General features: G+C 39.7%; 1 protein-coding gene across 7 annotated transcripts in view; it reads right to left on the reverse strand.

Annotated features, from left to right (window-relative positions):
- Positions 1–2,088: 2,088 nt before the first annotated feature.
- Positions 2,089–14,582, reverse strand: part of ZMAT4 (zinc finger matrin-type 4) — a 196,723-nt gene continuing 184,229 nt past the window's right edge. For 6 of the 7 annotated variants that reach the window (XM_070765341.1, XM_070765339.1, XM_070765334.1 and 3 more), the window contains one exon: positions 2,202–2,532. In XM_070765341.1, coding sequence (XP_070621442.1) covers positions 2,517–2,532 — 16 coding nt within the window. In that variant the 3' untranslated portion in view covers positions 2,202–2,516. The other variant, XR_011560424.1, reaches the window with a different exon arrangement.

Raw genomic sequence — 14,582 nt, forward strand, 5'->3', positions numbered from 1 at the left:
TTCAATTTGATCCATCTCTTTTTGTAGGTGACGTCTCCAGAACTGCATTTGTTTTTTCAATGCGTCGCTTTGATTCCCGCTTAAGAGCCAGGCTGCTTTGCAAAATTGGCTTTGAACAGATGCTTCCTTAAGTGTCCTTCCCAAGATCTACACACAGCCTCAACCCCTAGGATTCGCTCCATGATTAAAGCAAAGCCAAGTAACTCCCTGAGGACGGAGGCAATGTTCTTTCCGAAAGAGCTGGGCGGGAATTGCGAGACAAAAGTGCTATTTCCGCAGTACAGTACAGTAGCCTCAGCGTAAATTGATCTACTGTCAAAAGAGGGGGGGAGGAGAGAGATTGGCAGAGGGACAAGAATTTCTCAAGGCCACCTGAACAGAAGTGATAATAGAAACATAGAAGATTGACGGCAGAAAAAGACCTCATGGTCCATCTAGTCTGCCCTTATACTATTTCTTGTATTTTATCTTAGGATGGATCTATTCAATTCAATTCAACTTATTAGATTTGTATGCTGCCCCTCTACGAAGACTCACAACAACAATAAAAACAATATTCTAGCGAAAAACAAATCTAATATTAAAAAGCACATAAAAACCCTATCATATTTAAATCTATGTTTATCCCAGGCATGTTTAAAATCAGTTACTGTGGATTTACTGACCACGTCTGCTGGAAGTTTGTTCCAAGGATGTACTATTCTTTCAGTAAAATAATATTTTCTCACATTACTTCTAATCTTTCCCCCAATTAACCTCAGATTGTGTCCCCTTGTTCTTGTGTTCACTTTCCTATTGAAAACACTTCCCTCCTGAACCTTATTTAACCCTTTAACATATTTAAATGTTTCGATCATGTCCCCCCTTTCCCTTCTGTCCTCCAGACTATACAGATTGAGTTCATTAAGTATTTCCTGATACGTTTTATGCTTAAGACCTTTCACCATTTTTGTAGCCCTTCTTTGGACCCCTTCAATTTTATCAATATCTTTTTGTAGATGAGGTCTCCAGAACTCCAGATAATAAATGTGTACTGTCCTTGGGCCTCTACACACTTTTTCCAGCGACTCTGCCATGACTGGTACGTGCCCTGAAAGGCCTCTTCGGGGACCTCTTGCAAGGTCTTCGTCATGGCTGATTGGATCTCTTCTATAGACGAAAAACAGGTTCCTTTCAGGGCTGGGAACAAAAAGAAGTCTGCTGGGGTGACGTCAGGACTATAAGGGGGGGGGGCAGTGTTGGCACCTAGTGTTTGGCCAGTAACTCGCGGACTTGTAGTGCGTTGTAGCAATGCGTGTTTTTCGTCCATAGAAGAGATCCAATCAGCTGTGATGAAGACCTTGCGAGAAGTCCCCAAAGATGCCTTCCAGGGCACGTACCGGTCATGGCAGAGTTGCTGGAAAAAATGTGTAGAGGCCCAAGGACAGTACTTTGAAGAATTTTAAGAGATTGTGCATAAATTGTCAATAAATTACTTTTAAAAAATGCATTACTTTTGGAACGCACCCTGTATATACATGATATTAGTAAGAGAAACATAAGACAGGGGATAGAAGGCACGCTGGTGCACTTATGCACGCCCCTTACTGACCTCTTAGGAATCGGGTGAGGTCAAAAGTGGATAGTCTCTTCTATTCTATTCTATTCATCAGGATGTTTTTAAAAAACAACTTGGTAGCTTTAACCAGGTGATGAAAGGCCCAACATTTTATGTGTACGTTGCTGCCATCTTCAATTTTTTAATCCCTCTGAGGACATTCCTGCAATGGACACTCAATACTCCTTCTCAAGAAGCTCAGCTTTGGGTTCGGGAAACCAGAGAATTGTTCTATTTTTTTTTTATAGTTTAAAGTTTTCCTGAAATTCTTTTTCACTTTGACTGCATTGTAACTCACGACTTTGATTCACTCTTAAGGGAAACATAAGCAAACTGCTGCAAACATGTCCTATTTTGTTTTTTGGGGTTTTTGAATAACTTTACTGGAAATCAAATATTAGAAGAAATATTTAATTCTACATTACTCTGGAGTAATGTTTTTCTCCCATGTTGCTCTCCCCCTCTGTTTGGATAACAAAAATCATGAAGGATTATGGTGAAGATATCAAGTTTATTATTATTTTTTTAAAGACTTGTTACTTACATCACAATTATAGATAATTTCATAGGATTCTTATACTCTCTGAAGAAATCTGAGAATAAATATGAAAAAAGAAAAATATTTTATTCCATTGGCCTCCGAAGATGGGTGATATATCTTACAATTTAAAACATACTCTTGATTTTACGTCGAATATATAGACTCTATCTCCAAAGGGTATAAAAAAATCCGCCTGAATCTTCTTACTCACCACAAAATAAAAATAAAAAATAAAATCCATTCATTGTTCAAAGCAAAGGTTAGCTAAACATGTATGGTGCCACACAGGAAGTGCTCATTGTCCCAGAAAGCATCTGTCCCAGTGTAAGGGCTGGTTTTTGAAGAAGTATTAAGAGTTCTTCATTCTTGGATGATTGTCTACTGATTCTTCAGGCTGGAAAAAAGAAAGGATAACTTTAGCATTAGTTCCTCTGTCTCTCACAGAAAACAAGCAGCAGTTAGAAACATAGAAACATAGAAGATTGACGGCAGAAAAAGACCTCCTGGTCCATCTAGTCTGCCCTTATACTATTTCCTGTCTTTTACCTTAGGATGGATCTATGTTTATCCATAATATCTAGAGATATTTTAGATCTGGTTGCCACAACTGAGACATGGTTTAAGGATTCTAATGAATGGGAAATATCCATACCAGGATATACACTGTATAGGAAAGATAGAATAGAGAGAAGGGGAGGTGGAGTAGCCATTTATGTTAAGGAAAGTCTAAAAACAGAAAGTCTGGAGACTATCTGGGTTTGCATGCAAAATAAAGAAGGTTCTGTCATTAGAATTGGGGTGATCTATAGGCCTCCAGGGCAATCTGAGAAATATGAGATAAACATATATCCATCCTAAGATAAAATACAAAAAATTAGTATAAGGGCAGACTAGATGGATCATGATGTCTTTTTCTGCCGTCAGTCTTCTATGTTTTATGTTCTATCCGAGGCATGTTTAAATTCAGTGACTGCGGATTTACCAACCACGTCTGCTAGAAGTTTGTTCCAAGCATCTACTACTCTTTCAGTCAAGTAATATCTTTCCCCCAACAAACCTCAGATTGTGTCCCCTCATTCTTGTGTTCACTTTCCTCTTAAAAACACTTCCCTCCTGAACCTTATTTGACCCTTTAACATATTTAAATGTTTCGATCATGTTGCCTCCTAGTCTTCCAGACTATACAGATGGCATTCATGAAGTCTTTCCTGATAGGTTTTATGCTTAAGACTTTCCACCATTTTTGTAGAACCTCTTTGGACCCGTTCACATTTATCAATATCTTTTTGTAGGTGAGGTCTCCAGAACTGAACTTCCAATTAAGGCTCAGATGGAGGGTGTTGAAATGAAATAGTCTATTGTACAATCAGGTTTGTTGAAAAACACAAATTGGAACAAAGGAATGTCCTTCGGCTGCCAAAATTCAAAGTGAGTGGCAGAATTGATAAGCAAAGTTTCAAAACAAAGTTTTCAAAGCAAAAATTACTTACAGACGTCTTAACACTATATCGTTCAGAACTGCAGAAAGATATATTTGTACGAAAGGCAAAAACTTTTAATGTGGTCTTTTCCTTTGAAGGGTCAAAGGTTGATTTTCTGCAAAGGGAACCTGCCAATCTCCTCCCCTTTTATACACCCTAGGATTATAGCCTATGCACAGCTGTGCTCAAGCCCTCCTTCTGAGTCTGCGTAACTGCTCTTGCCTTCCCCGTATTCTTCTCACTCTTGCATCTAGGAGAGGGTCCCTTACCTCCTCTTCCTCATCAGACCCAGACAAAGCCCCAGTTGAGGGCTTTCTATAGCCTCTGCAGGACCCTCACACCCTATCTCTCTCTCCTCCACACTGTTTGACTCCTCTGACAGCCACACAGGCCGACCATGCCCAGACGGACCCTGGCTTGAAGTCTGTTATCAAAAGATATGGCTGCGATCCAACCACAACATAGGTGAGTTTTTAAAAAAAAAGAAATTCTGGAATGCCAAGTTTCTAGTCAATGCCCTATTTACCTCTAGCAAAGGAGAGAAAAACTACTTAATTCTTATCAGCAAGCATGCTTTCTCCCGTGCATATTTTTGAACTGTCACTACCAGTTACTGAAATTCACATTTCTCCAAATGTTTGCAATGTATTTCACCACTAATGCTAATTAAAAATACACTGGAGAAAACTCTGCACGGAAATCCATATATCTGTGAACTCAGACCTCAGAAAAATTGCACACAGATGTTGCTAGGCAAACTCAAATTTGGAGAAAGGCAAATAAACAAGCACACATTTATATTTTAACAGTATCTTTTTTAAAAAAAAGGTTCTTTAAAAAGAACACATCTACAAAGGAATGAGACATTGAAATGGACAGGCTGGATGAGAAATGGGAAAGAAACAAAAAACCACCCTTCTCTGCATGCTTCACGATGCTTAGCTTGTCCTAAGATGCAGCATTCTTATCCAATTCTCTTCTTTATTATTCCATAGTCCAGTGTTTTTTTCAACCACTTGAAAAGGTGTGGACTTCAACTCCCGGAATTCCACAGGTGGCTTTGCTAGTTGGGGAATTCTGAAAGTTGAAGTCCACACTAATCAATTAGTGGCCGAATTAATTCATGATCCTCCAGCCAAGTTTCAAAAGGGATCCACTTATTTATTAGGAGCAACATGTCAGCGCATACCCAAGTGGAGTCCCTACATAATTTAGGTCCCAACAATGACCCTGTTTCCCCGCTCCTCCCAGGGTGTATCATAAATCACATTCTCCAACGAAACACTTTTGAGCACTGTAGAGAACACTAGCTATGGTAACCTAGGCTACGGCCTTGAGGAAGGCATGCGTGGAATATGCTTCTAGTTGCTGCATGACAACTGCTTATGGCAACTTGACAGCAGTCCAGGGATGCTTTATGAGTTGAAACACACCTTTTCAAGTAGCCAAGGTTGAGGAATTTCCATAGTTCAACCTGCTTTTAATCCCGTTCCTCTTGAATTCTGCCTAACAAAATTAATAGTGTCACCGAAAGTTGGGAACGGAAGTCAGGCTACTGGACTGAGATCCCAGACTGATATGTCAGAACACAATAAGAAGAGGAATAATAAATCAAGATCTATCTTTTTCATTTGTTTATATCCATCCTTTATTGCTTTTATAAACAGCTCAAGGCTTAGAACATATTGCACCTAATACACCTTCCTTCTCCTATTTTCCCCAACCAAAGCAACCCTGTGAGGTGGGTTGGACCCAGTGAAGGGCTGCAAATTTTTTTACTAATACACTGTGGGCGTGGCTTGTTTTGGGGGTGTGGCTTGCTGGCCATTGTGACCAGGTGGGAGTGGCTTGACAATCATGTGAACGGGGGTGGTGGCTTAAAGGTCATGTGACTGGTTTAAAGATGGCCAACTTGACGTCACTCACGTCAAGGGTTTGGGTTAGGGTGCCTGGCCTCTCCTCGCCTCAAAGAGATACAATTTCCCTATCTATTTACGATTAGTCAACATCTAAAATATACTATTTAATTCTATGTATATATGCCATTTGTGTAAATACCTGTTACACACAGACACAAAAAAAAATATTATCTACTATATAAACTGTACGTGAATGCAAACACACACAGCTCTTCTAAAATTATAAACATTCAACCACATTTACTGCAATGGGAAAAACATGCCCAGAGCCCAAAAGGGAAAAAAAAGAAAATAATATCATTTTTTTTCCTATCAGTTCTGTGTACCTGACCAAAATTTTTCTACCGGTTATGCATACCTGACCGTACCCGTAGGAGCCCATCACTGGTTGGACCAATTGGGCATGGTTTATTTTGCAGGTGTGGCTTGCCATCCATGTGACCAGGTGGGAGTGGCTTGACGATCATGTGACCGGGGTGGCTTAAAGGTCATGTGACTGGCTTAAAGGTGGCCAACTTGACATCACTCACGTCAAGGTTTTGGGTTAGGGTGCCTGGCCTCTCCTCGCCTCAAAGAGATACAATCTATTACTATTTAATTTTATGTATATAATTATTTATTTATTTACTAATTAGATTTGTATGCTGCTCCTCTCCGCAGATTCGGGGCGGCTAACAACAATAAAAAGACAATGTAAACAAATCTAATATTAAAAATAATCTAAAAAACCCCAATTTAAAGAACCAATGATACATACAAACATACCATGCCATATGTGTGCATACATTTTATACACGGGCACACAGAAATATTTATTTATTTATTTTATTTATTTATTTATTGGATTTGTATGCCGCCCCTCTCTGGAGACTTGGGGCGGCTAACAGCAACAATAAAACAGTGTACAATAGTAATCCAATACTAAAAACGATTAAAAACCTATTAATATAAAAACCATACATACATACATACATACATACATACATACATACATACATACATACATACATACCATGCATAGAATTGTAAAGGCCTAGGGGGAAAGAGGATCTCAATTCCCCCATGCCTGATGGCAGAGATGGGTTTTAAGTAGCTTACGAAAGGCAAGGAGGGTGGGGGCAATTCTAATCTCTGGGGGGAGCTGGTTCCAGAGGGCTGGGGCCACCACAGAGAAGGCTCTTCCCCTGGGTCCCGCCAAGCGAAATTGTTTAGTTTATGGGACCCGGAGAAGATCCACTCTGTGGGACCTAACTGGTCGCTGGGATTCGAATATACATTAGCTACTAAATAAACCGTATGTGTATGTACATGCACGCACGCACAGCTGTTCTAAAATTATACACATTCAACCTCATTTACTGTGATAGAAAAAACAGACCCAGAAAAAAAGAAGAAAAAAATCAAATTTTTTCTACTGGTTATGCATACCTGACCATACCTGGTTGGACCAGTAGATAGAAACTGGTCCAAAGTCACCCCCAGTCAGCCTTTAGTTGATTGTAAGTAGGGACTAGAACTCACAGCCTCCTGGTTTCTAACCTGATGCCTTAACCGCTAGATGAAACTAGTTCTTCCACATCCTGGTAAAATATTTCCCCACTTCCTTCCTTTCATCCACCTGCAATCATCTCTTACTTTCAGAGAAGGAAATCCGACATGACAGCAAAGTGATCTCAAGAGCATTAGAAATCTTAGAAAGGAAATAATGCTCATTTGTTTCATCATTCTCGAACAAAGAAGCAGCCTAGCATGTAATGTGTGCGATAAACCTTTTGCTGGGTCTGCATATGTTTAACCTGCTTAAAACGGCAGGTTAAATCCAATAAAACGGAAAGCAAATCAGTTGGGTGAATGTGCTAACACAATGTTGCACCAAACGTCAAACAAGTCATTTATTGTAGCATTTAGGTCTCTTCTGTGTGGTGTTTACTCAAGCACAGTGTCAGAACACAAAGTAACAATCTGCCAAACCCTGTAGTGTGGTGTGTTCATTGCACATTGGCCTAAATACACACACATATACAAAAAGATTCTGGATAAAAATCTAAGATGCTTTATTTTATGTTATTTATTTTGTTTATTATTTATTTTGTCAAGCGTGTATATGAATACAAAGTATAAATATTGATATAAATATATATCTCAAGACCTAAAATGGTCACCTAACATCAAAAACATCATCAAAAAAGCACAACAAAGAATGTTCTTTCTGCGCCAACTCAGGAAGCTCAAACTGCCCAAGGAGCTGCTGATCCAGTTCTACAGAGGAATCATTGAGTCTGTCATCTGCACCTCTATCACTGTCTGGTTTGGTTCTGCAACCCAACAAGACCGACACAGACTTCAGAGGACAATCAGAACTGCAGAAAAAGCAATGGCTGCCAACCTGCCTTCCATTGAGGACCTGTAGACTGCACGAGTCAAAAAGAGGGCGGTGAAAATATTGACTGACCCCTCGCATCCTGGACATAAACTGTTTCAACTCCTACCCTCAAAACGTCCCTACAGAGCACTGCACACCAACACAACTAGACATAAGAACAGTTTTTTCCCGAACATCATCACTCTGCTAAACAAATATTTCCCTCAAAACTGTCAACCTTTTACTAAATCTGCACTTCTATTTCTACTAGTTTTTTCTCATCATTCCTATCATCCTTTTCCTCCCACTTAGGACTGTATGACTCTAATTTGTTGCTTGTATCCTAAGATTTTTATTAATATTGAGTGTGTCTTCATTGCTTATTTGATCCCTATGACAATCAGTAAGTGTTGTACCACATGATTCTTGACAAATGTATATTTTTCTTTTATGTAGGGGCAAACTGGAAGTACGTTTTTTTCCAGACCTCTGGTTTGTCTGTTGGGGGATTGATTGATTGATTTGATTTTTTTTTAATGCCCCCCTTCTACTTAGACTCAGGGCAGCTTACAACATGTTAGCAATAGTACTTTTTAACAGAGCTAGCATATTGCCTCCAGAATCCAGGTCCTCATTTTACTCACATTGGAAGGATGGAAGGCTGAGTAAACCTTGAGCCGGCAATGAGATTTGAACCGCTAACCTGCAGATCTAGCAGTCAGCTTTAGTGGCCTGCAGTCCTGCACGCTACCCGCTGCGCCACCTCGGCTCATAAGCTGACCTACGCATGACATAGGTTCGCCCTCACTGCTCTAGGGAGATACACCCGGTGGAACCCAGAAGAAGAGCCTTCTCTATGGTGGCTCCCTTTCCCTGGAACATCATTGCCACAGAGATTAGAATGGCCCCCACTCTAATATTCTTCCAGAAGGTCCTGAAGACCTTGTTCTGCTAGGGGCCTGGGAAACCCAAAACAGAATGGAGCCATTAAATGGCTCATATGATCTGCTGTCGCTGCAGCGGGAGCTTGGGAGATGATTTTGTTATATTGTACTACATTAATTTATTTGATTTTTTTTGGATAGTTTTTATTGATTTCAAATGTGGTTTTATATTATGTAAGCTGACTTGAGTCGCTATGTGAGAATAGGCGGCAATACAAAATCAGTCAATCAATCAATGAATCAATCAATCAATCGATGCCACACTTTTTTTAATTCCAGGACCACATGACTAAAGGACTATCAGCCAGTATGGATCAGTGAAGGGCTGCAATTTTTTTTACTACCACACTGTGGGCGTGGCTTTTTGTGGGTGTGGCTTGACAGCCATGTGACCAGGTGGGAGTGGCTTGGTGATCATGTGATCGGGGAGTGGCTTAAAGGTCATGTGGCTGGCTTAAACTTGACGTCATTCATGTCAAGAATTGGAGTTAGGGTGCCTGGCCTCTCCTTGCCTCACAATTTCCCGATCTATTTACTATTACTGAACATCCAAAATATACTCTTTAATTCTATGTATGTATGCCATATGTATACATACATATTACACGCAGGCACACAAAAATATACATTATCTACTATATAAACTGTATGTGTATGTATGTATGTACATGCACGCACGCGTAGCTCTTCTAAAATTATACACATTCAACCTCATTTATTGCAATAGGAAAAACACACCCAGAGCCCAGAAAGGAAAAAAATAAAATCAAAAATCAAAATTTTTCTACCTGCAGAACCGGTAGAGCCCATCACTGCTATGGATGTACTTGAACAGATACGGAAGCTTATCTACACTCAATTACACTCATTTAAAAGATCATATACTGTATTTAAATGCTTTGCTTGTTTTTCTTGCTATATTTAGCAGGATGAAGGAAAACAACCTACATTTATCATGCAGTGTGCATTGTGCAAACTTAATCCAGGTCAGCTGGTAATAAACAATGGTTCAATAAGGCACCGCTCACTGCAGTATGTGACAAATCCTGGCTCACTTTCTTCTTTAAATGATGAACGATAAGAGGGAGGCTGGGTGGGCCCAAAATGCAAAATGGAAAAAGAAAAAAAAATCTCAATTCAGGCGGCCGATGATTCACGAGTTAACATATTGCAAGAGCTCAGGGAACATCTGGCATGAATCTCGATTAATCATCATTAATCTGGAATATAATTTATTGCTGTGTAAATTTGGCAATGGTGTTTTGTGAGCCAGGATTGAGAGCCTGCAATGCAACATGAAAACAGCTCAGATGTTAGAGGGAGATTGTGATGCCACTATATAGAGCGCTGGTGAGACCCCATTTGGAATACTGTGTCCAGTTCTGGAGACCTCACCTACAAAAAGGTATTGACAAAATTGAAGGGGTCCAAAAACAGGCTACAAAAATGGTGGAAGGTCTGAAGCATAAAACGTATCAGGAAAGACTTCATGAACTCCATCTGTATAGTCTGGAGGACTGAAGGGAAAGGGGGGACATGATCGAAGCATTTAAAAATGTTAAAGGGTTAAATAAGGTTCAGGAGGGAGGAGTTTTAATAGGAAAGTGAACACAAGAACAAGGGGGCACAATCTGAGGTTAGTTGGGGGAAAGATTAGAAGTAATGTGAGAAAATATTATTTTACTGAAAGAGTAGTAGATCCTTGGAACAAACTTCCAGCAGACGTGGTTGGTAAATCCACAGTAACTGAATTTAAACATGCCTGGGATAAACATACTGTATATCCATCCTTAGATAAAATACAAGAAATAGTATAAGGGCAGACTAGATGGACCATGAGGTCTTTTTCTGCCATCAATCTTCTATGTTTCTATGTTGCATGTTGAGATGGGTGGAAGCCATTTTAATCACCCCGAACCAAAATAAATAAAAAGTCTTAATGATATTCTAACTATGATTAACATGGTTATTTTCTGCTTATGCTGAAAAGGAAAGATGAGAAATTTAAATCTCCTGACAGAAATGTTATATCCTCCCTTTCTGGAGGATTATTCAGATTCTTTTAGGAGGCCAAGAGTGATAAATTAAAATACAGTTAAATCCCAACTAGCTTTGATAATTATTCATCTGCTAGAATGGTGATTATGTTATAGACCATTTTCCTCCTCCATATTTCATATGGTTCCCAGCATGAAGCAGAAAGCATGCAGAATAAACACATAACTATTAATAAACGTTGAAACAATTCAGATTAGCTCTAAATTTGGGACAGATGTGCTTTATAGCTTCGGTGTTTAATAACATTTCCCGGAGCTCAATGGAAGACTAACCGTGGTGGGAAAATATATCTGAATTCTCTACTAGATATGTAAATATGACCTTCTTGGAGCACGAGTGGCAAAAATGCAACAACGACTTTTAAAGGAGGATCTAGATAGTTTAGTTTAGTTTAGTTTATTTAGATTTGTATGCCGCCCCTCTCCGAAGACTCGGGGCGGCTAACAACAATAAAAAACAATGCAACAAATCTAATATTAAAAAGTAATCTAAAAAACCCCAATTTAAGAGACCAATCATACCAACAAGCATACCATGTATAAATTCTATAAGCCTAGGGGGAAGGGAGAAAAAAAAAATTCAATTCCCCCATGCCTGACGACAGAGGTGGGTTTTAAGGAGCTTGCGAAAGGCAAGGAGGGTGGGGGCAACTCTGATATCTGGGGGGAGCTGGTTCCAGACGGTCAGGGCCGCCACAGAGAAGGCTCTTCTCCTGGGTCCCGCCAAATGACATTGTTTAGTCGACGGGACCCGGAGAAGGCCAACTGTGTGGGACCTCACCGGTCGCTGGGATTCGTGCGGCAGAAGGCGGTCCTGGAGATATTCTGGTCCGATGCCATGAAGGGCTTTATAGGTCATAACCAACACTTTGAATTGTGACCGGAAACTGATCGGCAACAATGCAGACTGCGGAGTGTTGGTGTAACATGGGCATGCCTTGGGAAGCCCATGATTCCTCTCGTAGCTGCATTCTGCACGATCTGAAGTTTCCGAACACTTTTCAAAGGTAGCCCCATGTAGAGAGCGTTACAGATAAGCTTCAACAGATCAAAACAAGGGTGATCAGGAGGAGTATGAGTTAGGGCAATATCCTATGATGAGTAGTATGACTATAGGCTTGCTCCTCTTTTTAATTTTATTTTTTCCAATCTACATCTCAATAAACATTTTTAAAAGCATTGTGTCATGTTTAATATGATTATGTACATTTATTTTATGAAATAAAAGGTAATTTTTATCCTGGCCCAGTCCACTTCTTCTCAGTCCCTGGTACAAGTGAAGGGCTGCAAATATTTTTACTACAACACTGTGGGCGCGGCTTGTTTTGCGGGTGTGGCTTGCTGGCCATGTGACCAGGTGGGAGTGGCTTGACAATCATGTGACCACGGGATGGCTTAAAGGTCATGTGACTGGCTTAAAGGTGGCCAACTTGACGTCACTCACATCAAGGGCTAGGGTTAGGGTGCCTGGCCCCTCCTCGCCTCAAAGAGATACAATTTCCCTATCTATTTACTATGACTGAACATCCAAAATATAGTATTTAATTCTATGTATATATGCCACATGTGTACACATATATTACAAACAGGCATACAAAAATATACATTATCTACTAGTATATACACACACACACACAAACACATAGCTTTTCTAAAATTATACAAATTCAACCTCATTTACTACGATCGTAAAAACATACCCAGAGCCCAGAAAGGAAAAAAAGAAAAAAATTCAAAATTTTTCTACCGGTTCTGAATACCTGAACAAAATTTTTCTACCATAGAAACATAGAAGACTGACGGCAGAAAAAGACCTCATGATCCATCTAGTCTGCCCTTATACTATTTCCTGTATTTAATCTTAGGATGGATCTATGTTTATCCCAGGCATGTTTAAATTCAGTTACTGTGGATTTACCAACCACATCTGCTGGGAGTTTGTTCCAAGGATCTACTACTCTTTCAGTAAAATAATATTTTCTCATGTTGCTTTTGATATTTCCCCGTTTCTGAATACCTGAACAAAATTTTTCTACCGGTTCTGCGTACCTGACCGTATGCATAGGAGCCCATCACTGCCTGGTACTATTCCTTCAAACACCCAGTACCACCATGATCCAGAATATTTGAGCAATTCTGATCTCCCATTGATCTAGATGGAAGTGGTTCTCCAGAATATTAGAGCGAAAGTATCATTCCTTCCTAATTCTTTTAACTGGAGCTGCCAGAGTTTAACTATGACCTTCTGAACCCCAAAACCATATTTTCTACTATGCTGAAGCTATCATGCGTCTAATCTAGCTTTTGCAAATGGCTTATAGATTAGAAAGACAACCCAGGTGAATTACAGATACAGTCAGAGAAGGACACGATCTTCTCTTCAGCACCACCAGATCTAATATTATGATTAGCTCAGATCTTGGACTGACAAAACAGCTAATGTTAATAAATACCAGCTCCAATTAGGCATCTGTGCGCAAAGTCTAAATAAAACCAAGTGTTTTTGTGCCATTTCTCACACCAGCCCCTGTTAAATCTCCAGGCTTGAACTGGAGGATACATTTTCTATGATTATGGAGTGATCTTCCAAAGAAAGAAAGAAAAAAAATCTTAACTTTACAGCTATTATCAGGATGGTTAAACTCTCTCAAAATCCCTTGAATGGGGCTGTCAAATAATTTTGTCACAGAACGGGCTGAAAGCTGATTTGGAAATCATTCCATGCGACTCCACGGAAGGTCAAATTAGCCAGAATGAAGGAAAACAAAACCCATTCTATTCATTTGCAGAATTGTGTGAGTGCCCTCATAGCATTGGGAAGTTATGGAGACACCCAAAAGTCGTCTGGTGAGACTTGGGCTTCTGGCCATGTGGCCAGGTAGGCGTGACTTGACAATCATGTGACTTGACCAAGGATTTTCCAAAAATCTCAAAACAATACTCATATCAATGGACTTCATCAGAAGAGCCCTTCACTCCTCCACTCGAAACAGAATCCCCTACGAGACTAGACTTTCAATCCTGGGCCTAGAAAGCCTAGAACTAAGACGCCTTAAACATGATCTAAGTATTGCCCACAAGATCATATGCTGCAATGTCCTGCCTGTCGGCGACTACTTCAGCTTCAACCACAATAACACAAGAGCACACAACATATTTGAAACTTAGTATTAACTGCTCCAAACTTGACTGTAAAAAATATGACTTCAGTAAACGAATTGTCGAAGCATGGAACTCATTCCCAGACTCCATAGTGTCATCCCCAAACCCCCAACACTTTACCCTTAGATTATCCACGGTTGACCTATCCAGATTCCTAAGAGGTCAGTAAGGGGCGAGTACAAGTGCACTAGAGTGCCTTCCGTCCCCTGTCCTATTGCTCTCCTACATCTCCTATACCTTTCTTCTATTCCTATATCTCTTCTTCTATTCTTTCATTGATATGTTCTATTCCTATATCGTCTCTTCTATTCTTTCTTAGATATATTTTACTATGAGTATCTCCTCTATAACCTTCATCATGTATTTTACTATGAATATATATATATACACACACCCACTAAAACTCTCATTGTGTATTGGACAAAATAAATAAATAAATAAATAAATAAATAAATAAATAAATAAATAAATAATAAAACAAACAGGTCATCAAATTCACCTACATCCTAAAAGTGAGCA

The sequence above is a fragment of the Erythrolamprus reginae genome, chromosome 12 (assembly GCF_031021105.1).
Source record: "Erythrolamprus reginae isolate rEryReg1 chromosome 12, rEryReg1.hap1, whole genome shotgun sequence".
In the NCBI taxonomy this organism is placed as follows: domain Eukaryota; kingdom Metazoa; phylum Chordata; class Lepidosauria; order Squamata; family Dipsadidae; genus Erythrolamprus; species Erythrolamprus reginae.